General features: G+C 35.4%; 2 protein-coding genes across 7 annotated transcripts in view; both read right to left on the bottom strand.

The window, feature by feature from the left end:
• Positions 1 to 1,088: 1,088 nt before the first annotated feature.
• LOC123676066 (vacuolar protein sorting-associated protein 13C-like) lies at positions 1,089 to 15,899 on the bottom strand. The gene is made up of 34 exons (XM_045611738.1): positions 15,659 to 15,899; positions 15,252 to 15,392; positions 14,796 to 15,193; positions 13,285 to 13,481; positions 12,781 to 13,229; positions 12,393 to 12,513; positions 12,009 to 12,337; positions 11,771 to 11,952; positions 11,425 to 11,706; positions 11,080 to 11,361; positions 10,889 to 11,021; positions 10,595 to 10,831; positions 10,364 to 10,506; positions 9,998 to 10,301; positions 9,750 to 9,929; positions 9,508 to 9,697; positions 9,331 to 9,458; positions 8,754 to 9,268; positions 7,324 to 8,636; positions 6,839 to 7,271; positions 6,499 to 6,784; positions 6,240 to 6,442; positions 5,646 to 6,189; positions 5,296 to 5,591; positions 5,031 to 5,211; positions 4,704 to 4,978; positions 3,746 to 4,637; positions 3,349 to 3,530; positions 3,126 to 3,291; positions 2,802 to 3,072; positions 2,558 to 2,748; positions 2,360 to 2,502; positions 1,375 to 1,501; positions 1,089 to 1,314 (listed from the first exon to the last, which is right to left on the bottom strand). Exons 2-34 carry the CDS (start codon positions 15,390 to 15,392, stop codon positions 1,183 to 1,185), a joined length of 9,846 nt encoding a protein of 3,281 aa, XP_045467694.1. The 5' UTR covers positions 15,659 to 15,899; the 3' UTR covers positions 1,089 to 1,182.
• A 1,629-nt stretch (positions 15,900 to 17,528) lies between these two features.
• Positions 17,529 to 24,190, bottom strand: part of LOC123676065 (organic cation transporter protein-like) — a 35,669-nt gene continuing 29,007 nt past the window's right edge. For all 6 annotated transcript variants that reach the window (XM_045611734.1, XM_045611731.1, XM_045611733.1 and 3 more), the window contains exons 3-7: positions 19,753 to 19,929; positions 19,392 to 19,659; positions 18,983 to 19,286; positions 18,484 to 18,813; positions 17,529 to 18,375 (exon numbers count right to left, since the gene is read on the bottom strand). In XM_045611734.1, the coding sequence (XP_045467690.1) occupies positions 18,202 to 18,375; positions 18,484 to 18,813; positions 18,983 to 19,286; positions 19,392 to 19,659; positions 19,753 to 19,929 (1,253 nt within the window). In that variant the 3' untranslated portion in view covers positions 17,529 to 18,201. The remainder of the gene's footprint in view (positions 18,376 to 18,483; positions 18,814 to 18,982; positions 19,287 to 19,391; positions 19,660 to 19,752; positions 19,930 to 24,190) is intronic.

Genomic DNA, 24,190 nt, shown 5'->3' with positions numbered 1-24,190 from the left:
CAGAAAAAATTGCTATTTTTGGATTTGATGGACAATAGAACCAGTTTCCTTCGATAGAAGAACTTGAACTTACCTGGAATCCAGAGTAGAGATTACCATATATTTCCATAAAGATTTTCGCAGGAATGGTCTCATCATTTATTCACAATGGGTTTATTCCTCATTGGCATTTAAAGGAGAGGTCCACTTTCACTCTTACCTATCCGGGACAGCGGTTGAATGATTATCAAAGAATAGCACTTGAAAGAACCATTATATCACAATACGTTATTCCAGTTTATTACTGATAAATTCCGAGGAAAGTTATTTAATAAGCGATTAATGAATTAATTTCAATTCTGATTGTAATTAGGTTGATTTTTGACACGCTTGCCTGGCTTTGTGGAATTCCGGTCAATTTTGGTTTGTGTTTCCCTAAAAAAATATGGCCTATACAAAACTTTTACGAGTTGCTGGTAGAAATTTTATTATATTGATTTTTTCAATCAACCTGGTAATACGAAAAAATACATATGTTTAGTAAGAAAGTACAAATTTCATCAAAATGAGACTAGTAGAAGATTTCTGTAGAAAACTTTGTCTTCATTAGAGCCAAATTTCATGCCCTGGAGCATTTTTTTGAGGTCTGAAAAAAGTGAGTAATCACTTAGGGTCAGATCTGGAGAATAAGCTGGCTGGCCAAGTAGTTGGAAGCGCAATTCGTTCAATTTGGCCATGGTTTTCTGGTTTTCATCGATTTGTGACAAGGTACATTGTCTTGATGAAATTCTGCATTTGAAGACTTTTTTTTTAATTTCTGCACTCAATAGATTCAACAACATTCATGTAATATTAATTTCTGATCTGTGATCTTTGTTAATATAGTCAATGAATAATTTCCAAACTACGGATGCCACAACCTTGCCAGCTGATTTGAAATGTTGGTCGCTTTGGAATGCAGAAGTGTAGTGATGAATCTATATTTCAACCATTGTTGCATATCGGTGCAAAAACATCGAAATGAACGATGCGTTATAAAACTTTCTCAAGGACAAATATTCACACATTTTTGGTGGACTTGTATAAGGATTATTGGAAGAACCTGGTAATAATTCTACAAGAATTCGAGTATTTAATTCAATAACATTCGCATCACATAAAATATATATCATATTCTTACTAATACAACCAATTTATCTATTATTATTTGTCAGTAACAGACCAAGATTTATCTTCCATACTGACTATTATAGCTTGTTCAATTTTTTCTCTCAGCCAAGCAAGTGCATCTTTATCACCATGTATTTTCAATTCCTCAGAAACCCTGTGCTTGTTCTGAAAAAAAAAATCAGTTATAAGTACGATTTTTTTGAGTTTGAAAAACTTGAGCAGTACCGGTCTTAGTGTTAAAATCATTTCAGCATTCACTGCTTGAGGCATGCTCACTATATCGTCCAGTTCTATGGTCCATTCTACTTCCCAAGGCCCCCATATTCGGCATTTGTTGATTTTTACGAGATGTCTAGGAAAAAATTCTCCAGTCATTCATTGCAGAATTTTTGAAAAGATATACCAGTTAATAATAAAAAGTGTTTTTCAATATGAACGACACAATTTAAAATGGTTCTAATGGCAACACTGTGTTATTTATTGACATTTATTATGTCATTCGTGTTCAGTAGGTTATGTTATTTATACACGGAAAGATACATGCTTCAACAACGTTTAGAAATTGTTGTAACAAAATCAGTGCTCCTTTAAGAATACGGGGAGAAATAATTCATGGACTACACTTTTTTAATATACCCTTTAGAAAGTGGAAAGTTCTATAAGAAAGGAATGAATTCAAATTAATTCTTAGATTCAACAACCAGAAAAACACCGTGACACTTGTATAATTGAAGAAAAATATAACAATAGCTACTAATGCCTCATTGTATCTGAAGAGTTCACTTGAGTGGAAAATCTATTGAAGACGCTGAGATAAACCTAACAATGTCCACAATAGAATCATGAATAATCGAAACTTTGATTGTGTTTGCGATTTCGATTAGCAAAGTCTATAAACCAACTTTCATCAAGTCATAAAATATGTAATTACTAACGTATGGAATCTGAGTAAACATCGGGTGTTCTTGTCAGTAATTGAACTCAGAATAATAGGATTAGCCACTTTTTAAAATTAATTGTATAATATAGGTATTTCAGATGAAAGCAAAATTTTTTCTTAAAGAACAGGTAACAAGATCATATAATTTTTGTTGTCCAAGCGTTATTAAAACTTGTATAATCATTCGTAGCATGTTCAACCTTTTTTCAACTATAAATGACAAATTCCTGACCTTGATTTTTCAAAACACATATTTTCTATTGAACTTACTGCAAGGAAATGAGTAATATCGACTTCCCAATTTTGTCTATAGCTCCATGGGCCCAATAGCTGTCATTACTGAATCTCGAATTGCCCACTGTTTCCAAAAGATACTGACCCAGGGATTCATATGTCGACATTGGCCTTAATCCCTGTAAAACAACAGTTCTGAATTGTCTCTAGAAACCTTGCTAACTCAAGACCTACAATATTTCTATTTCTGTATCTGATGAGACGTTGATGAATCCTTATTGGTTCCCCAAGAATAGAGGCTCTCTTCAGTGCTTCTCTTGCCAGCTCCACACAGTCTGTCTTGTCATCAGGATGTCTTGTTACAAGTGACAACAGAACCTTACCAGTTGTACGGAAGAACATTTCCCCATCATTATTGACCCCAGCTGAAGATAACTGATGCTATTACAATCCCAACACTGAGTAATCTGGAACTTACCACCTTGGCCTCTTACAATCAATTGATTTAGGGCTATCGGAACTCCTGAGTGGAAATTTCTACAAGGAGAAGTTATGCTTCTTGGTATAACATCAGATTTTTGGTAAGACCCATGTCTTCGAATCCTCTGTATGTATTCTACACTTTGATTGGCGAAGATGTCGATGATGCTTTGTTCCAAAGCAGCTGGGGACATGTTGACATGTCCCAGTAGACATCTGGATCCTTGATACAGTATAGAAGCCATTAGAGCCGGATCGCAAGGGGTGTTCTGCAAGGTAATCATCATGGACCCGTTTTATTACTGCTTCATCGAATACTTACTGCTATAGCTGCGAACGACTGAATTGCAAAGGTGTTAACTAACACTTGTAATCCCAATACGTGAGAATAATATTGTTGTAGGAACTGCGTCATTGTTTTTTGAAAAATATTGCCAAGAACATTCCAGAATGAGTCGATAATGTTGAATTCTTCTATGGAGGAAATCCTGCAAATATGTAGATCGAATTGGACTACTTTTTAAGAATGGTAGGGAAAAATTTACTTGTGATGAACTCCTTCTTGTGGCATGTAAGGCGAAATATTCAATGGAAAAAGGAAGTTCAAGAATTTGTTGAAGTTGATATTGCTGTTCACCACTCCTATTTGACTTCTGTTGATAATGTTCAATCTTATATTGAAACCATTCAACTGGAAATTCTCGACAATTGTGTATTGGTTCGATCTCTGAAAAATTTTAAAAATTTTCTGATGTTCATTGCAAGAATATCAAGATAACCTGGGATCACCTAGGACTTACAATTTCTCAACCAGATTTATCTACCTCACCTTTAATAAAAGAACTAAAGTTTTTGGAAAATTGTAAGCATTAGAAAACATTATTAATTGTGATTCCATTCAGATAATCCAAAGTTTTCTTGTTGTTTACTGAGTTAACTCACGTTTGCTTTAAAACTATCTACTGGTAGATGAATGAGAGCCATATCATTAGCGTAGGTGTGCTCATCGTCTTCCGAAAATTTTCTTCCGTAACTGATGAGACGATTGAGTTCAGTAAGTAGATCACTTTCAACGTTTAGATAAAAATCTCCAATAGCTACTTTAACATATCTATATATACCGCAATTCTTCGTAACAGTCTTAGAAACAGTTAGGTCCAAAAATGGATCATAACTATTTAATCCTAAACTAGGCATCGGTTGCAAAACTATAGAGTTGCTTTCTTTATTGTCCATTTGTAAAGCGTGCAATTTTAAATTGTAATATTGTTCCCTGTTTCCTCTCCTCATATGAAAATAAACAGCTGGGTTGTAAGTTCTTCTCAATTCAGCGAAAAACGGTTTCAACATAAACATCTTCTCGAAATCGATGTGAATATAGTCTTTTAGTTGACATTTTTTGTACTGCAGTTTGTACTTGTCCTCGATCCAAGAAGCTAGTTCTAGTGTCAAGGTTTTCCATCTGTGCCCTACATTGACCTCCCATACAGCTGGCATGTCTGATAAAGCCAAGTACACCTTTTCCTTTCTTGAATTTTCCGAGGTAAACATCGAGAGGCCAAAGGAGGACATAGACAAAAGCATTTCCATGTTGCATTTCTCCTGAAAAACAGTCTTCAGGACGTGATTATAAATCCTGAATTCTTGTGTGAACAAAAGTGTTCTTTGATAACCGTTTCGGAAACAAAGCCAGTAAATTACTACTTTGTTTCTTCGGATTTTCTTGTTTAGCGTTGTTCTGACGCTGTCGGAACTGTCAGAGTCTTCGCTAGACGATACGGTGGTTGTTGTTGAGGGTGTTACGCTATGAAACCTTATTCTCTCCTCCCCAAACCTAAAATAAGTCAACTCGTGTGAATTTATTTGGGACAAACATCGCCTCCTGTGGTACACCACTTACCCATCTTTGAATATGTCCAAAGGAAACCCATTACCTTTGTTGTTGTAAACATTCCACACTAATTGCCTCAACCTCGTTGGATCATCCCAAGTATATAGAAGGGAATGATAAGGGCTCAACAGAGTTACTTGGCTCTGCTCTTTTTGTTGAATCTTTAGGAATAGATCTGAGCAGTAGTTTTGTACTAGAACAGGGGCATCACCAGGTGTAAAATCGTAAAATATTATTTTGAAAGAATCTGTTACTCCCCCTGTAACTTCAACTGTTATTGCACCCTAGAAATTCAATGATTTTTTCAACCGATAAAAACTATATTCTTTAACTTACACCTTTATCCATTCTTAGTACTGTTTTGTGGGCGGTGGATATGAAAAATGCTTGAGAAATAACTTTGCTTTGGCGGTATTTCACATACATCTGCATTGATGATGTTTCTGGCCAAAAGGTTATAGTTTGCTGGGGAGCTATATCATTCCAGAGGTCAGTTTTTTCATTTTCCTCCATTATTCTGGAAAATAGATAAGGACATTCGACATACACTGAGTAAGTTTCAACTTTAGAGCAAAAATATCAATGCAATCAACTTCCTTACCTCAAATGCTTTGTAGTTTCGTTTCGAATAAGAAAACTAGGAAGCAATGTCACAACCTTTGTAAGCCTTGGGCACATTTTACTTAAGCTTATAGTAAGAAAGAAGAGGTACTTTTTCTTCCTCTCATTGTCTTTACAAACAACCAAACCAGTAGTACCAGCACATTCTAAACCAAACTCATTGGACCAATTTGAATCGTAGACTTTTATACTCAAAGTTTGTCTTCCATGTCTTTTGTATGTGAAGAGGAGTATGTCGTTGGAAGTGCTTTCCATTATGGTACTGCTTGCAGAAGCCTGGAATTACAAAACATGTAGGGGATAGAATTTTATTTGAATGTTGATTACAACCTTCATCTTCAATGGTAGACCAGTCTTGTTAACAATCCAATAGGAGGTATATATGAATATCTGACAGCTTTTTTCTCTTTCTGCTCTAACATTTAGAGCAAGTAATTTGTTGCTTCCTGACGTTGAAGACGATAAGACAAAGAACTTCTCGTCCAAATGGGTTGTTAAAGTGAAGAATCCAATCCATATTTCTGTACCACACTTCACCGTTACGTGAAGTTTCTGATCATTTGAAATATCCAAGTTGTACAGACTACTTCTCTCTCCTGGTTCAATCTTTATATTCTGCTTTAAAATATCAGTGGTTATGGTAATGGTATATGGGAGGTAGTTGGTGATGACCAAAGGTGGTAGGAGAGAAATAATATAGTTTGGTAGTTGTGGTATATTCGATTTTTGAAAGTGCAAGTTTTTTCTCATCGATATCCTCAAGGCAAAAATTTCAGATTTGTCTGAATCTTTCTTCTTACAGACAAGATTGAACGGGGAGTCTAATTCTGATGTTAAATCTTTCCACCATATTGCCGAAGATTCGTAGTTACCCCTAAAACATTGTACTTATACAGCGAAATACTTTTTTAGTTTTTTACTTACTCAGCATATGCAGGTTGAATGAATAGCTTACAATAACAAGCTATGAACAAAGGTACATTGAATTCTTCATGAGGTTCCAAAATGGCGATTCTCATTGTGGTTTCGAAAGGATTCGTCATATCCCCAACAGGCTCCAAGTTCAACTGTTGCAAGATAGATGGTTGATATAGAATATTGATAGCATAGCAGGTCTCATTCTTAATCTGGAAAAAATTGTTTAGATTTCCGAAACATCTTGGTCGTTTAATTCTTGACTAACATTTAAAGGTGAGCCGACCATCAGGTTCCTACCATTTTTGCCCATAGTGTGCTTGGCCACTAAGTAAAACTCCTGGTTCATTGGAACTTCGGGTTGCAGTTTGAGCAGCTTTGTCCAGTTGCTTTTGGAGCAATTCGTTTGGAGGTGAAGGAAGTTTGGTACGTATATTTTGAGATAGTGTTTATTTATTCTTTCATAGAGATCACTGGTAGTTTCTTGAGGAAATTGTAAAGTGGAGATGGTTCGAAAATCATAAACACTCTCGTACTGCTGTTCTGACGAATTGCTACAAAAAGAAAAATTTACAGAATTGAGAAACTTCTAGTTTCACTTCCCTTACCTATCTTTGTCATTATTGATATCGTTTAAATATTGCGAAAAGTTATTCTTTAAAGGACTATTTGGCACTGAATCAAGATTTTCGAAAGTCTTCACGCAAATCAAAATATCTTCCTCTTCCTTCCCATCTGAGGAGCATTTTTCGTATAATTCAACACGAGATTTTGGTCCAATATCATTCACTAAATTTATTGCACTCCTATCGTTGATAATCGAAAGAGTTTTCGTAGAATAGAGAGTGAACATGTCTTTCAACAGTTTCAAAACAGTTGGAGTCAAGGTGATGTTGAGAACTTCTTTCGAATCTAAGAGGAAGTATAGAGCTTTTTTGTAGTTGTAGTCTTCTTCAGGCTCTGGAGATTTTATTTCTTCATCAGAGTCTTCACTTTCGCTTGATGGTTCGATTTCGCTATCTTCATTTTCATTCCAATCACCTTCATAAGAAGTAATTTATATTGCTTGCTTCAAAATTAAGGATCTCCTTACCTGTGAACAAGTCTGAAATGGCTGCTGCCAGCTTCTCCATGGTCCCTTCTTCATTTTCGGAATCAGAATCATCCAGAAATGTAGAAAGACTGTTTTTAACCCTCCTGTTGTTCCTGGTTGGGAAGTTGTTGATGGGCTCCAAGAACATCATATCATCGCCAGAATCCTCGTCTTCAGTTGTTGTACATGATGCCTTAAGTTTGGGAACCCTTTTCTTTTTCTTCTTAACCTCCTCATTGTTCAACATCGGCAAAGCTTTATCTTGGAAAACTTTGATCAATATTTCCCAAGGCTTATACTCACCTTCATCGATGACCACTGGGTCGATCAGTGGTTCCCAACACTGTAATTTCTCGTTGAAATAGTTGGCTTGCAAAGTCACCTCGCAAGTGCTATTCAAAATCTCCGACCAGTTGTACACTGTAGCTTCAATCGAGGATTTGATGAGCAAAGCTTGAATTTCCTCCATTTCAAAGATGACTATGATATCGAATCTTGGAATTATGAGCACCTCATGAGTGTTGCTTCTCTTTGTGAATATCTCGGCGCAGTCGGAGTACTTTAAAACGTAATCGTTCAGTTTTTTTGGTTCCCAAAGGTCCTCGATTTCTTCGTTCACTGAATTTTCTCGCTTCATCTTCAGGTTGCTCATCTCTTCCAAGGGTACTTTGAAGTGTTCGCAGATGTCATTCAAGATATCATTCATGGAGTGAACAACAGCACTACAAATCTGAATGTAGATGGAAGAAATGGAGGCTGAGATTGACGTGCCCTTATCTTCCGAGTAATTCTTACAGATTTCTATGTCGCAGTGTCTTAGGACAACATAGGGATCTAAGTACTGATTGCCAAGGTCATAGAAGAGAGTGTGAAGACCAGATAGTGATATGGCGAAGTTCAAACGGTTTGCATGACGTGAATAGTCAGCTAACACTTCACATTTAGTGACAAAGTACCTTTTGGTGTTGGAAGTCGATTCCACAAAAAATACCAGTTCTGGTTTGTTAAGTCTGAAGGATACGGTGAGACCTCTGCTTGGTGGTATCTTTTCCTCAGTTTCGACTGTAGGTTCTGCTTCATAACCGTGGTTTATAAAGCCTATATCGACGTCTCTTGGTAGACATTCCAGGATGAACATGGCTAATTTCTCACAGAAAGGTATGGATAGATTCAAGCCCAATCTACCTACGATTATGTCCATGGATTTATCATTGTTTGTGTTCTGGTGGTACGTGATATCGATAATAGGAGGTTTGTTCACGGTTATATTGCAGTTATTGTTCTTGTTTTCGTCGATAGGGGATTGTAGAATTCTGAAAAATCAAATTGAGAAAAACACAAGGTGATGAAAGAAACTACAGGGTGTGGCACGCAAAAAAAAACCAGAGCAATCATGCAAAACATGCTCAGTGACACCCTGTACAACTTACCCCCTGTCGTATGAGTTAGAATTTGGACCAATCTCAGTAATTGTAACACCATCCACTGACAATTTACCATCCAAGCTGCCATCAGTGTAAGACACGGAGTACAAACTGAGATCGCATATCTCGAATTTGCACATACCGTGATTCAGGTCCCTCACTGGTGAACTTAACAGTTCTCCAGAATCGAAAAATAGGGATAATTTTAAGCCATCCATGGCAAATTTGGCTACTACATTTCTTTGTCTGGGCTCGCAGAAGAAGGCTTCCAAATTTTTCACCGTGTCATCGTTCTCTGGGATATTCTCTTCGATCTCTGTAGAAACTGGTAGCATATCAATTATTCTGCCTTCTCCTATGTTTTCTGTATAGATCGATAAAATGGTATTTAAGTCCTTCTGGCCCAATGTGACTTCTATAATATCAATTATACCGTCAATCTCCCAAGACTTCAGTCTTGTTTTCTCGTTGGTGAACTTTTTGATGTCTACGTTGAGTTGAAAAGGTTCAATAAGAGGTTCCTGAAATGGTTGAAGTAGTAGGTATAATCAAGGTCTTTATTTTGTTCTAAGAATGGGCTTACTTGCATTTGTAGCGTAGCTGTTAACGACATAACACCCCTAGATACAGTGATATCGCCCCATTTCAATAATATATTCTCTACAATGTCATTAAGTCCTTCTTTGAAAAAGTTTTCCACGTGAAAATCACCTACAATAAAAATGTTAGCAGATTTTTACACTCAGATTGTTTCACGTACCAGTGTCAATGACTAGGACATTAGGAGAAGAAGATTTCTGTGGAAACAAAAATATAGGACCACAAAGATTGAGCGACAAGTGTACTCTGCTGCTTTTTTGGAATGTTTCGGTTGCATGCCTTACAGCTTTTTTGAGGAAAGTTAGTACTTTATTCACGTAGATTAAAGCTTCCAAATTCACTATAAATCTCTATAAATGGGAGATTGTTAATTCAAAAACATTGTTATTGTAATCACCTCACCTGTACTTGGACTATAAGCTTGTACAAAAATGTAAAGTGTAGTTGTCCTAAATGGAATTTGAAACTGCCATCTGAGAAGGTATCATCTCTACCTGGTGATATATCGTGCATATTCTTGTAATTTGATGCATGCCTCACGTATTTCAACTCGAAAACCTTGTCCTCTTCTGTGTATAATATCTGTTTGGATAATTATTTTTTATACAAACTCCCACAGATGACACTTATGCCAAATCAACTTTTCTTACCTTATTATAAAGAGTGATTTCGGAAAGATGTTCGACCAAGATTTTACTCAAGAATGATCTGAACACAAAACGTTCATTGGCCCTGAATAAAAAGTCCATTTCTAAACCTGACAACGTAATATTGATAATATCAAAATCCGAATCACAGATCCTAATGTTGAAGTCCATCAGTCTTGCAGAATGCGAGAATTTTATGGAGCCTGTAGGAACTGGCACATTAGTATTCTTATGCACCACATTTTTTATTCTTGTGCCAAGACCCAATATCGAAGATTTGAAGGAGGAAGGTACTAGAGGTCTTATTCTGAAAGATGGATTATCTTCATAGCTGGAGAATCTGAATAAAATTAATTCTAGAGAACTTACTTGTCAATGAAGTATTTTGAGTATTTGATTAGAGTATGTATCGATTCTTGATGCAACAACAAGTTAAGATTCCCAAAATCTGCGACCAGAGAGGTTTCAACACCGTGAAAATGACTCCAGAAGTCTGGGCAATCTGCTGACACCTGGAAAAAATTTAGTTGATAAGACACTGGGCTCGCTTTGAGAAGATCATTCTGTTGATTATTGTAATATTATGTGGATGACCCTTACCATTCTGTACAGAACTGTGCATATATCGATATTTGAAGGTAGCGGACTATACAGGATGTCCAAATACTGACCACTGGAAGTTGTATGCAATTTATCAGTCAGCAGAATAGTGTTGACGGATAGTTGATAGGCTGGTCCATAAGTCATAAGAGCCAAGTCCATAGTTACCAAACCGACCCTCAGAACAAGATACTGACGATCTACAGTATCACTAGACTTTGAGAAAACTATACAAATCTGTAAGAGAAAACAGAAATTAACATTCAAAGAACCATAGTGGAATACCCTGTATACCTCATTGATTATGAACCTACAGAGCGTTTGGATGTTGTTATTTGGAGATATATTGTCGTCAAGACCTGGTAGGTCTACCACTCTAGCCCAACTTTCATGGTGCTGATCTTTGGTTCGATCTTGTCCAGTTGTCCTAAGATGAGATAATAGTTTTCTACCTTACATTGAGATCTAAAGTCTAATAGCCTTACCTGCTGACATTTTGAGCAGCTTTATTGCACTTGTCTGCTTTACTTCGTCTTCTAATATGTATTGCATTTTCTTGTACGGTTACTTTCCTTTGGACCTTACTCAAGTAGTCGATGGAGTAGGTAACTGTGACACGATCCTTCTTACCCCATGCCAACTTCCTCAAAGTAGATTGTATAGCATCATCTTGAGGCTCATTAAAGTTCATATATCCCAAAAGTATTCCAATCTTTCTTTCTGATATATTCAGTTTCAAATTCGAGAAATTCACGCTAAATTTGAAGCTGAAAATCATTACGTATTAGGATAACGTAAATTCAACTCTATTCAATGGGTTGGATACTTGCTTTGGTATTGATTTTAATGATTGAACGCAGTAGGCCGTCGTTGCACTGAAGCCACATTTAGGAACTATGTGAAGATCTGAATCGTTTTCGTTTCTAGCATCTCTCCAATTATCACTACTATCACAGAGAAGTACTTGTATATCACTAGATTCTATTGTGAGTTTTGTATATAGCTGTTCTTCCAGTTCCATTAGTGTTGCACATTCGTCTATCTCTGTTTTCTGGCAGACTTCAGTCAGAACCAGATGTTTGCCTAGGTCGATGATCAGAATATTGTCAGCACTGAAAAAATGTTGAAAAAAGCCAAGTTGGTCTTTGTAGCGCGATCAGAAATTCAAACACTCACTCTAAAATATTTCCAGAGTCTGGTATAACAAGGAAAGGGACTTTAACGTTGAATTCTAAGTCCCATTTGTTCCTTAATTTATCCTCTAACAATTTACTACCTGAAGAAAATAACCGTGGTAAATCTGTCACACCTCCAAAGTATCTACTCTCCAAATACCCCCAAAGATACTCAAACGAATACTACAAGGACAAAAAGATAACTCAAATGATTGTCTTGAGTTCTTCTTCATACAAACCTCGTTGTAGACCATCTCCACAGAATCCATGGTGACCTTTAGTTTGTAAGAAGCTTTAGAATCTTCTGGCAGTTTGGTGAAATCCACACGCAAGAAATACGCTGGACTAGTGCTCAAATGCTCGGAGGATATCAGAGTGACCAGTTTACCATCTTCAGAGTTGCCCTCTAATACCATACCTTCTACTTTGAAATGGAAATTGAAGAGATTGTCGGTAAAATTGGGAATCCACGTAAGGTTTGCCTGTGTAGCAGTTAAGATGGCTACCTCTCTCTCTTCGTCTAAGAGGGCGAAGTATAGGTTTCCTACTCGAAAGTTGATTTTGTGATCTGGCAATGAGAATGAATGAAAATCTCGCCGTGTGTGGGGACTTTAGGTTTTTACCTATTTCAGGTCGATCTTCTGGTGATTTGTTGAAGAATCCAATTTTCTCGCATAGAATCAAACGTTCTGGTGAAGGTAACATTGACCAGAAGTTTTTCTCTCCAATACTTGTTGACTTCATCTGAAATATGCATACAAATTCACAATATTTAATTGGGAAGTCATAAGAAGAAGTTAGAATATGTGAGAACTAGAAGAGCTTCAAAATTACAAGGACAAATCAGGATAATGAATTTCTCGACCTTATGTTCTATGTTGCAGGCTTTCAAATTGAATATTTGTATTGCATTTCTGACCAAATAAGTTATAAATATTGAATTTTATGGAGTTCCCCAAGGTTCAGTGTTAAGGCCAGAATTATTTTATAAATTCAAGTTTAGATACTCACCAGAAGCCTAGAATGTTGCCTTGCAATAACTACATTGATTATGGACAACTGGTCTTCATGCTTCTGCAAATCCATCTTTAACTCTGTATCATTTGGATTCTGTATGATCTGCTTATAAGTCTCAACGTAGTTCCTGTAATAATTCCTAGTTTTCTTGATAGACTTCCACTTGTAAGGCCTCACCCTCTGCTCCATAACACAATAATAGGCATACTTCCACCAAATTTTCCTATTTTGCTTGATTCTTTCTTTGGGCCTTATGCCCAAGAACTCCCAACTCAAGTACATCCTTCCCAAGGAATCAATAGTGGAACAGATGGAGTCATATTGCTTTTTATGCATCTGCATATGGAAATCTTGGATGTTGAAATCGCCCAGTATTTTCTGGATGTTGCCAGTATTTGACTTATCCATCGTTATTTTGAACTTGCAGTTGGTTGGTCTTAATACTGTGAAGAAGAATATTTGAGTTGGTTGTCTTGGAATGTTGATTAAGCTACTTACAGAAGTCAAAGTTTTCGTTTACGAAAGAGTAATTTTGGACGCTGCACACCATTAAGTTCTTCCAGGTGTAATAGTCTGAAGGAAAATCCCATTTTTTTATGTTCACGTCCTGGTCCCAATAAACTAACATTGATTCGATTTTTACGAGATAGTAATTTTTTTCTTTATTGCTATCGTTTGGTGCGCTCTTCCATTTGCTAAAAATATGGCATTACTAAGTACCATTTTAATTTTAGAGACCTAGGTATGATTTAAATTTACTTTATTATTTGGTACAAATTTAATGTCATTTTCGAAAAAAAAGGATAGAATATTTTAATTCTAATAATTTTTGAGTGTCGTTTTCATTTCGTTACAATGTCTGCATTTTTCGAATTTTAAGACAGGAAAATTTGCTAGGTAGGTTGCAGGAAGGTTCAGATCTTGAATGTTCATTGATTGGGTTTTGTAAGTAAGGCTGTTCTAACATTTCGATTGAAACGAGAATTAACAATTGGATAAATAATGAGAATTTGAAAAACTAGAATATTGGGAAAGTAATACACAATATATGAGTTATAACAACTCCAATCGAGTTCAGATTACACATGTCGATTTCGTGAAACTTTTGTAAAAAACTTTTTTTTGTGCCTCTTTCAGTAACAAAGTCAAAGGGGGGGTCAAATTATGGTGAAAAACTCGGTACGTATGTATTTAGAATAATCATATTAAACTTCATTTGAAATTTCTTGTTGACAACTTCATCAGAACCTTTAAAATTCCACCATAATTTCGAAAAAAAACTAATATTTCAGTAACAACAGATCCGAGTTGAAATTTTTGATGTGACTATTTGAAGAATATCAATTTCATGCTCTTGCAAGCTTCATGCAAGATTTCATACTGATAGCATCATCAGAATCATATGAAATTCGATAAGAATTCCTCAAAAAAATAAAGAAAGTACTGACGTGAAGTCAGGTGCTTTTAGAGCTCGTTCATTAATGAACCAATTGTACACTTGGAGACCACGTGACCGTATATATGTGGTCTCCAAAGGTTCAATTGGCGGATTAATGAACCAGCGCTGAAAGGCACCTAAATTCATTAGTATTTCTCTCATTTTTATATCAATAGGAAAATAATGAATCTATAGAATTTGCAGCAATTTTTCAGTGTCTGACTTGAGATATAAAGTATCATCACTAAAATATTCATGAAATGTTATTCGAACAATTTCCAATTATTAATTATTACAAATCTATTTCACCATTATTTTATATTTCATAAGATATCACCATAAGTGCTAATTATGTGAAGATAAATTTATTGTACAAGAATTTCCACAAAAAAACGGTGATTCTAAAAGGAGAAAATTTTCAAATGCTCCAAAAAAAAATTCAAATTGTTTTATTCGGTGGAATAAATACAGGGTGTTTTTTTTAGAGTTAATAATGCAGGAATACATTGGCCAACGTATTTATCACCAGACTAGATTATAATAATTTGAATATTTTAACTACTCAACTCACCTATTTGTTGTTTCTGCTGATATATTATAGATGGTTATTCCTGCAGCTAAAGGATACTGGCAGCTAACCTTATCCTCATAACGAATATGAATACGTGAAATATTCAGTTGCAGGTTATTCAAAATATTCGACACTAAATGCTCCGAAAATGAAGATGGACCTCCAATGAAATGACTTTCAGAGTCCAAATCTGCCAAAGCCTTCCTCTTCTGAGCCCTTTTCAACCTTTTATCCTTCTCCTCATCATAAGGGTTCCCATTGATCACCGGATTTGCCAGTATGAAGATATCTTCGATGTTTATGATTGTTGTAGTGTCCCATATGGTAGTCCATGGTATCTGCATAGACAGTTTTCCTATCGTGCCTGCTACTACTTCTATGGGCAGGTTGAGATCGTACTAGAAATGGAAAAATAGTATGTTAAAACTTTTTTTTTTTTGAATTTTTTTAACGTACCAAGGCTTCAGGTTTGAGCTTGAGATCTGTGAGCTGAACCAGTCCAGAAAATATGCCTACATTTAGATTTTCAGTGTCCAGGTCAACCACATATTTACCCAAAAGCTGGTTAAGTATTCTTGCTACAGCTCCTTCCAACATCTGAATCAGAAAAACAACTTTATTCGAAGAGACCTTTTTTATTTATTTGTTCCCTATTTTATTAGCTAAGAATCTTGAATAATTTGGACAATTAACATCAAATACAAATATCTTTAAAGTATGACCAGATATCAATCGAACTCTTCAATTAATAAATCAGAGATTGAAGTATTGCGCATCTTTCTAGTGTTCTTGACCAGAAATAACTGAGGAGTGATATTGAAATATATTTAATTGTCCATTAAATAATTTAAATTTTTCCATACCTTTGACTCTGGAGGATGACTATTCTCTTAAAAGGATTTATAAAAACTTCACATGTTTTAAGTCTGAAGATGTCACCTGCAGACGGAGTGAGCTGGACATAACATATGATCGTATTGATCGCAAAGTTCAGGGGAATTTGCAGCACCTAGGGGTTGGCAACCCTCAGTCAACAGCCGCCTACGATGGATCAATAAAAATTGGACCTATTTTGGATGTGGGCGAAGGAAAGGAATTTCGACAAGCGCATCTTTATGTCTATATTTAGAATTGAGATATATCCTGGGTTAGTTCCGGTATTTATTAGGATATTTCGAAATAAGGTTTGACGTTTTACTGTGCTGCTTTATGTCATCAATGTCTATTATCGCTATGGAAAATAGGCCTAAATTCCCCAAAAATAAACCCATAGGTATCCCTTTCTGTGATCTTGTATTAATAGTTCCATAGATTGCTTTTTTATTTCAAACGAAAATTAGGTATGCGACATCGTTAAAACGTTTCAGACATACTATTTCAACGTTTCATTTTTGAAAAATTTTTACCTAAAAGGGCAAAATGAGTATGGGGATTCAAAATTTAAAATTTTCCATGTCACCAAACATGGCAACATCGACAGCAGATTACATGGAAAGAAAAGGATATCAAATCTTTTCGGAACAAACTTCTTATCTGTTTATATTTTGCCTTGGATAAGTTGTTCAAGATGCGCTGTTGTCACTTTGTGCAGCCGTAACGATGCTATTTTAACGATTTTACCTTTTTTGAAAATTGAATTTGAATAGTGACTGCTACTGATATGAAAACATCTCGAATTAAACCCATAATAATTGATTTTAAATTTGCAGGTGCAGTAATAATTTAAATTGAGGATTCCTTATTATGCGAAGTCAAGGAAAAAATGTCAATCTATACATAAAAGAAGATCTATGTATATTATATAAGGGCATCACGTCCAAACGACTGCACTAAATTGGATAATTATTTTTCTGATATGTTAATTACTGTCATGAAAAGTTTATACAACGAAATATTTCCGAAAAAATCGTATGGAAAAGAAAAAAGGCTTACCTTTTTCCTCCGACCGAGCGAAAAATCATAGAGTATAATTTGACACTTCGAAGGATGTATTTTGGGTTGCCCTTTGTTGAGTTCCCAAAATGGCCCAGTGGCGTAGTTTTCGGGGGTATCGTGACTTCAGTCATCTTGACGCTGATGAGGATAGGGGCTATTTAGAGCTCTTTCCAGATTTTTCTGACTTTTCTTCACAACAAAAGTTCCCTTATTGAAAGCCGGTAGGACTCACCGTTCTTGAGAAAAATGACTTCAAGGTTATCGAGGCACAAAAAATTTGGATCACAGTAATCAATAATATTTATTCGATCTCCTTTTGCAATATGAAAAATCAGAAAATTCATGAGACTGAAGATATGATACCCCCAAAAACTACGCAACTGAGGGACGCATTGAAGGAACTCAACAAAAATATGTAAATATTGGAAATCTTTTAAGTACAAAATTCGAACGAACATTATTCCAACTCGTTTAGAATTTTCAAAAATAAATGAAAAAATTGAGTTTAACAAATTTTATATCCGAATGGATTTGAGAAAGAAAATAATTTACTTGAAAGAAAGTCCTATTTAAATTTCAACTAGAACTCTCAATTCATAGAGTAATGACCAGCTGACCAGCAGTTACTTTTTAGTCATCTTGTATATCCCGAGCGGTAACGTTTTACAGAGTATTGAGCAAGGTAAGCGCCATCTAACGGGCTTTCGAATAGTCCCCACAGTTCGATAAATCAATGTATGAGGCTTAATTCGTTCAACAGTCTTTGTAAAAACTCAATTAACGAATCAAAATCGAGAAAATTGGTTATTATCTTTAATGATATTTTAAAACAACATCAATATATAAAATCTTATAAAACTACAACATCACATATTTTACATTCGTCGTTCATTATTTGCTCGAAAAAGTAATGAATCCATTCTGTTTTGGGAGACCCAAAATTTCCAGATGACCATTTCAACAAATTACAGAACATGAAATATGAAGTGTGCTTACAATAAATATCATGGATTATAATTAAAATCTGAGCATACATTTAGTCGAAAATAAAAAGTTCTACATGGTCATCAAAGATGAACATTAGAAGATACCCTGTATAACATACAGAAAACTGTTCATATTTACATACAATAAAAAAGAATAAAATAGAAATATATGAATACGTATTTAAAAACGTCAAGACAGAAAAGGAATTTTTCATATCAAAAATAAGTACTATACTAAACTCCTCCAGTGAACTTCGACGATTGTTCTTGACGAAGAATATTCAGCAATAGCCACATAAAAGTCACATTCAATACCACTCGAAAACGAGAAAATAAATAAGTACTAAGGCATTCAACTAAACACAAACTTTAGGTACACCTAATATTTCACTTAAACGTATCACTTTATATTGTCGTTGGTAACTTCAGATCTTCCTTTGTCATTTCAACTGTCCAGGAATCAATCAATTCTTAAGACCTAATCCTCAAGTGTTGATTGACCTTGAAATTCTAGAGGCTCTCCTCGATTCCGTGGTCTTCTCTGGTAGCGTGTCTTGGAGAGGTTTACTTCCAGTTTCAGGCAAAAACAAAACCGATATTCCGCCAATTATGCCGCAGGCTGCCAGAACTCCAACAGGTAAGGCTTCTTTTATAGATTTCTGCGGGAAAAATCAGATTGTCAGTACTTTTTTTGCTCAATTGAAACAACTATCGTAAAGCCACAGTATTTCCCTGATATAGCTTCGGCTGATTTTAATGCGACTTACCAATTCAAATAAATATGGTACCAACATAAGAGCCATACCGGCGGTCACGTTACTGGCACCAACTCCAATATTTCTAAGGGTGGTAGGATACAGTTCAGCTGTGAATACTGGCATAATAGCGTTGGAAGAACTTATACTCATTTTGCTCATCATGGAGAATGTTGTAACAACCCACTGCAGGTTGTTGTGGAACATTTTGAAGGGAACGATAAAAGTGCAGGCGATGCCAGAGAAAATCATGGTCAACGCTAAAGGCCATCTACGTCCACCTTTGATAAGGATTGGTATGCTGACAGCCAAAGCAGGGACTTCTACCAGACCAGTCAACACCTGAAAAACAATAGTACTTCAAGATAGGCGGTTTGGTAGGTATATCTTTAGAAACAAGAAGATTGGTGGGACCAATTGAGACCCTTGGGGTACCCCAAATTATCTCTGATTGTATCATAATAAACAGTATTGGCAAAGATACGTCTTGATAGTGTGAATAGATTCTTACAGAGTTGACGTAGAGGTCTCCACCGATATTTTCCAAATTCAGCACCAGTCCATAATACACCAAATAGACGCTGAACCAGATTATGTACAAAAGGAAAGACTTTTTTCTCATTTCGGGGGTTTTGAAAAGATCCATCACTCCTAAAGGTTCTGTTTCAGGTTGGCCATCTGGTGCCAAAAGTTGCTTGTCTATGTTTGGTGGCAAATCTTTCTTGTTTACCTTTGCAGCAGCTTGGAGCACTTTCATCACTTGGTCTGTTTTTCCTGTAGCCAGCAGCCATCTTGGTGATTCGGGTAGGATGAAACTATGAAAGAAATTTGAATTGAAATGAATGAATTTTTGGTTAGATCTATTATAATTGTGTGCGAAATTTTCGAGGAAGTATAGTAAGCAAGAGATTGAAACTCACTAGAAGCTGAGAAACAGCAGTCCTGGAGCTGATACTGCAAATTGTAGTTGCCTCCAATCCCTCAAGAACCAAGCAAGACCAGATATCATCATGTAACTTAAAGAAACTGGGAACAAATAGCAGATTCCTGCCACAGTTCTCCAATGGCCTCCCACTAATTCTATGGACAAGACAAAACCACTGAAAACAACCGATACTGAAATGAATCCAAGAAGTAACCTCAAAATGCAGTAGAGCTCGAAATAAGGAACGAAAGCTATGGCACAACCTAGGAAAGAAAGAAAATTGATGAAATTACATTTAAAGTGCAATATAATAGGCTTTGTTCAATTAGAATAACAAGTTTATTGTGGATACTAACCAATGAGGGATTGAATACATACAGAACACAGAAGTGTTCTTTTTCTTCCACATTTATCAGATATGATTCCACAGATGAGACCTCCTACTGCTACACCAGCTAAGAAACACATCTCCGCCATATTGAGAAGTGTCTTGCGATCACAAATGAGGTTGAACTCGGATATAATAGTTTCGCCTGAAAAAAAATTGGAGTTCAATGATCAAATTGGATAAAGCAGTACCCGAAAAATAATTATTATCGAATGGACTAGTTTAGTGATGTTGATAATACTATATTTGACACGATAGAATTAAAATATATAAAATACGTATTTTAGCGCGGAACGTCTTTGGTCTCCGACTCGTCTGTGACGTCACGCCGCTTGCCTGTGATCGCTACACCATAAATTACGTTTAAATACTTAGCCGCGCCAAGGCTCTCGCGCCGTTTGTAGTTGTACAGTGTAGTTTTAACTCGAGTTTTGTTTTTATGTCACCATAATGGAAGAAGGCTTCGCATGGGCGCCCGCAGAAATTTTTCTCAGGGGGGGCAAAATGAAAATTATTGAAAAACGTCCATGATTGTAGTAGGCGACATCAGTATTCCGTTTTTTCCTATTTCTGTATTTATATTCATAAAAGGGGGGAGGGCTGTGCAAAATAAAAAAAAAGATTCAATATCTACTAATTTTGAATTCTTTGGCAAAAAATTGAACAAAGAGAAAAGCATTACATGTTCTTACGAGAATCTCGTTTCAAGGGAAGAAATCAAATGATCTAAATATGCGAAGTAATTTTCAGCTGAATCTGCTTCATAATTAAATCTGTACATTTGTCTACCGCAAATTCGTGGTTTTCCAATCTCTATATTAGGCTGACCAATAGATGATGCTTTGGAAAAATTTCTGTGAAGCATGCGTCATCGGAGCGATGTTTTCCACATATTTCAATAATTAAATTTATATGACGGTGAACATCCACAAAATTAATAGAAACACCTTGTAGTGTATTTGCTATTGTTCCAATATATTTGAATATTTACTTGCTACCGTCAAACAAACCACAAAAGTGAAAGAGTTTATCGCAGCCCATTACTGAGCAGCTCTTTTTGTTGGTGAAGAATTCATTGAAATTTCTCCAGATTTTATAGCAGAAAGAGTTTTGAATGTAGTTTTCAGAGAAAACTCGCAAAGATTTATATTCAGCTGACCAACGAGTTTCACAAAACAAAGGAATATTTGGAATCAGATTTCTTCTTAAAGTACTCTCTCGAAAAAAGACTATAATGTCCTTATAACGGTGCCAATGCTATTACGAATTTTAGTAATTTTACTGATGTCATTTATTACTAAATTCAACCTATGGTAGGCACAATGGAAATTAATTACTTTCTTGTACTTATCTCTTATGATCTTTTGAACCCCGTGAATTTCATCAACCATTGTTAAGCATCCATCATAACCTTGTGCTACAAGTTTGTCCAAATTCAAACCAGATTTTTCTATAAACTCAAGGATTGAAGCAGCTATGCAATCAGCATTCAATTTGTTCAATTGTACGAATCCAAGAAACTCTTCATTCACTGTAAAATTTTCATTTTGCTCCAATTCCAATAGATAACTGCTCATGTCCAGAAATATCAGCAGACTCGTCAGCCATTACACTGAAATACTTCGAAGAATTTGCTTCTTCTACAATATTTGTCATTATTACATGCCCAGCTATCGAAATGATCTCATTTTGAATTCTGTGAGAAGTATATTTCGAGTTACCAGCTGCGTTGAATAAATGGATCTCTAAATCTGTATCACCAGCGTCTACTCTGAATTTCAAAAGATCACTAAAATTCCCAGAGTTCTTGGTGCTCTCTCGTATAGGCATATCGTGAGTTCAGCAAAAAACTATTGTTTTTATAATCGGTAATTTTTTTTTTCTATTTTCTGCAACACTTTTTTTCTTACCTTTATCTATTGAAGACAATAGGAGATTATATATAAGATGAATTTATAAAAAAATTGACACGCATGGAGTGCGTTCGGTTTCATGATTTTTCTTCACCCAAAAAGTGCTCAACGCGTCTAAAAAAGTTTTCAATTAAAAAAATTCCTCTGCTATATGCTCTACTATATGTATAGTAATTCTATTGAAAACCGGAAAATTGTTGTGAATCCATCACTTTCCTTTTTTCCTTTCCCTTTGGATTGGGAAAGTAATATTGAGGAAGTTGTGCTGAAAAATGCGACAATCAAAATCTCAGGGGGGGCCATGGCCCCCCCTGGCCCCCCCCTGCGGGCGCCCATGAGGCTTCGTGAAAGGATGAAGTAACAATTTGCCTAAAATAGATATATTCGCAGTGATGGAGTTTTTTTTTTTCAAATCCATCTTATGTCAGTACTGAAATAAAAGGAGTTGAACTTTTCAAGTAAGTATCTACTTTTGAGTTTGCTTCATCATGGTTCAACTTATAACGACGATTTATTTAAGAAACGTTTCATAAACAGTTTGTAGTTGAGTACTGGTTGTTGAAGTCTATCAATGGCAAAACATATTTATGTGAGGAGTAAAAAGTAAAAAGAGAAAAAGTAATTTATATGTATGTATATAGTAAGTTATTTCAGCCATCGTGTAACGAACAAAACACGACACGAACGGCACAAGTGATTGTACACCAATGAATTCGTAAGCACTCTGCGAATACCAGTCGTCTAGTGTGTGACGTCACGCCACTTACACGTACTATGAAATTATTCTTCCAAGCGCAACTTCAAAGTCCCATAACTTTTTCATTTCTAGAGATATTTCAATAATTCTTCCACATTTTTGTTTCATTTTACTTAAATTTTTAGAATTAATCCTTAACAAAAAAATGAGAACTAGTCCATTGATGATTGAAGATTGAAGTGTAAAATATAACACGTGGAATTTCTGGACACTCAATATTTTGTGTTCTACCAGCCCTATTTTGATGAAATTTGGTATGGATATTCTGATTGGGACATAGATGGTTTCATAGAAATTTCAGTTCTTTTGATCGCTTGGTGCAAGTTGCACATGTGTCAATTAGAAGTTCTTGGAGATAAAAGTAACGAAATCAATTCAAAAGTGAACGATGACCAAACTGGGAACTATTTAGAATAAAATAATTGAGATTGATTCCTGTTGTTTTCAATGATTCAAACATTCTTTTGAGGACTCAATTTTTATTATCATTAAACGAAATTTAGCTCCAAAGTATTCGAAACTGTCTCCATAAATTGAATATCCTAATAACATAAAACGGTTTAGATCTTGCACCAATGGAAGTAAGACGCACATTTGCTCTCTTGAAAATGGACCAGTTTCCAGCAATATTTATCTTAATCATAAACATTGCTCTCGCGCAAAATACATCTTGTTTATTTCATCTTCAAGAAATATGATTCTGCGTATTGATATTTCCTTCCGAAGTGATTTATTCGATCTTAATGTTCATGAATGATTTTTTCACATCCTTCTTCTTTCATCTTATTTAATGTTTTCCGTTCATAGCGTACTTCCAGAAACATACGCTTCTAAGTAATACGCAATTCGTGAGATATTGAGCACAAGTTTGTACGTCAATGAGATTATCTTGCTGAAAATAAATACGAAAGGGAATTTGAGGACGGAGGAACGATTAATTTCATTCAAACATATATACATTTATACGTGAATATACAATTGAGTTTCGATTTTTAGTTTCACCGCATGATTCACTTTTTTTGTTCTCTGAATAGGGTCTTTGTTCTAAAAATTGATATTATATCAGTTTATGGAATATTGTGAAGAGCAAGGGCAAGAGTTTTTCAGTGTTCCACAAATTCGAATTTATTCCTTTCAAATAAAGTATTATTTTATGCACCACTAAAAATATTGTCAAATTGTTTTCAGGAGAAATTTTTTTTTTCATCCACAATGATGCTATTGCAGATATTTCAATGGAATTTGGTGCTCGTTTTCACTGCATCATCAAATTTCATGAAAATATCATTGTGACTTTGAAAAAAAAAATTTCCGGAAACTTTACCACCCTGTATCTCAAAAGTTAGCACGAGCTCAAGACATACGTTCATTGAGGATTACCCTGTATATTCTCATAGAACTAGTCCCAAACTTCGAAAAAAAATTGTATCTCCAAGAACATAGCATTATAACAATAACTTTCTCAGAAATTTTACTTAATTTAATCAGGAAATGTGATGCACGCTTAAGTTTTTAAATGCAATTCGCCTTAATTATAATTCCCGTTATGTTAATTTCCAAGAAATCAACATGATTTCAAAGAAATCGATAAAATAAAAAAATTCGTGATTTTACCAACTGCGAAATATTCATTCCAAAATTAAAGTACTCTGAACTGGAAGTTATTTCAAATGAGAATTAATAACATTTTAATTAATTAGTCATCGCGTTTTATGACATTCATGGACACAGCTTTT

The sequence above is a fragment of the Harmonia axyridis genome, chromosome 3 (genome assembly GCF_914767665.1).
Source record: "Harmonia axyridis chromosome 3, icHarAxyr1.1, whole genome shotgun sequence".
Classification (NCBI taxonomy): domain Eukaryota; kingdom Metazoa; phylum Arthropoda; class Insecta; order Coleoptera; family Coccinellidae; genus Harmonia; species Harmonia axyridis.
Note: the sequence above shows the minus strand (reverse complement) of the source record. Positions and strands in the feature narration are given on the sequence as shown.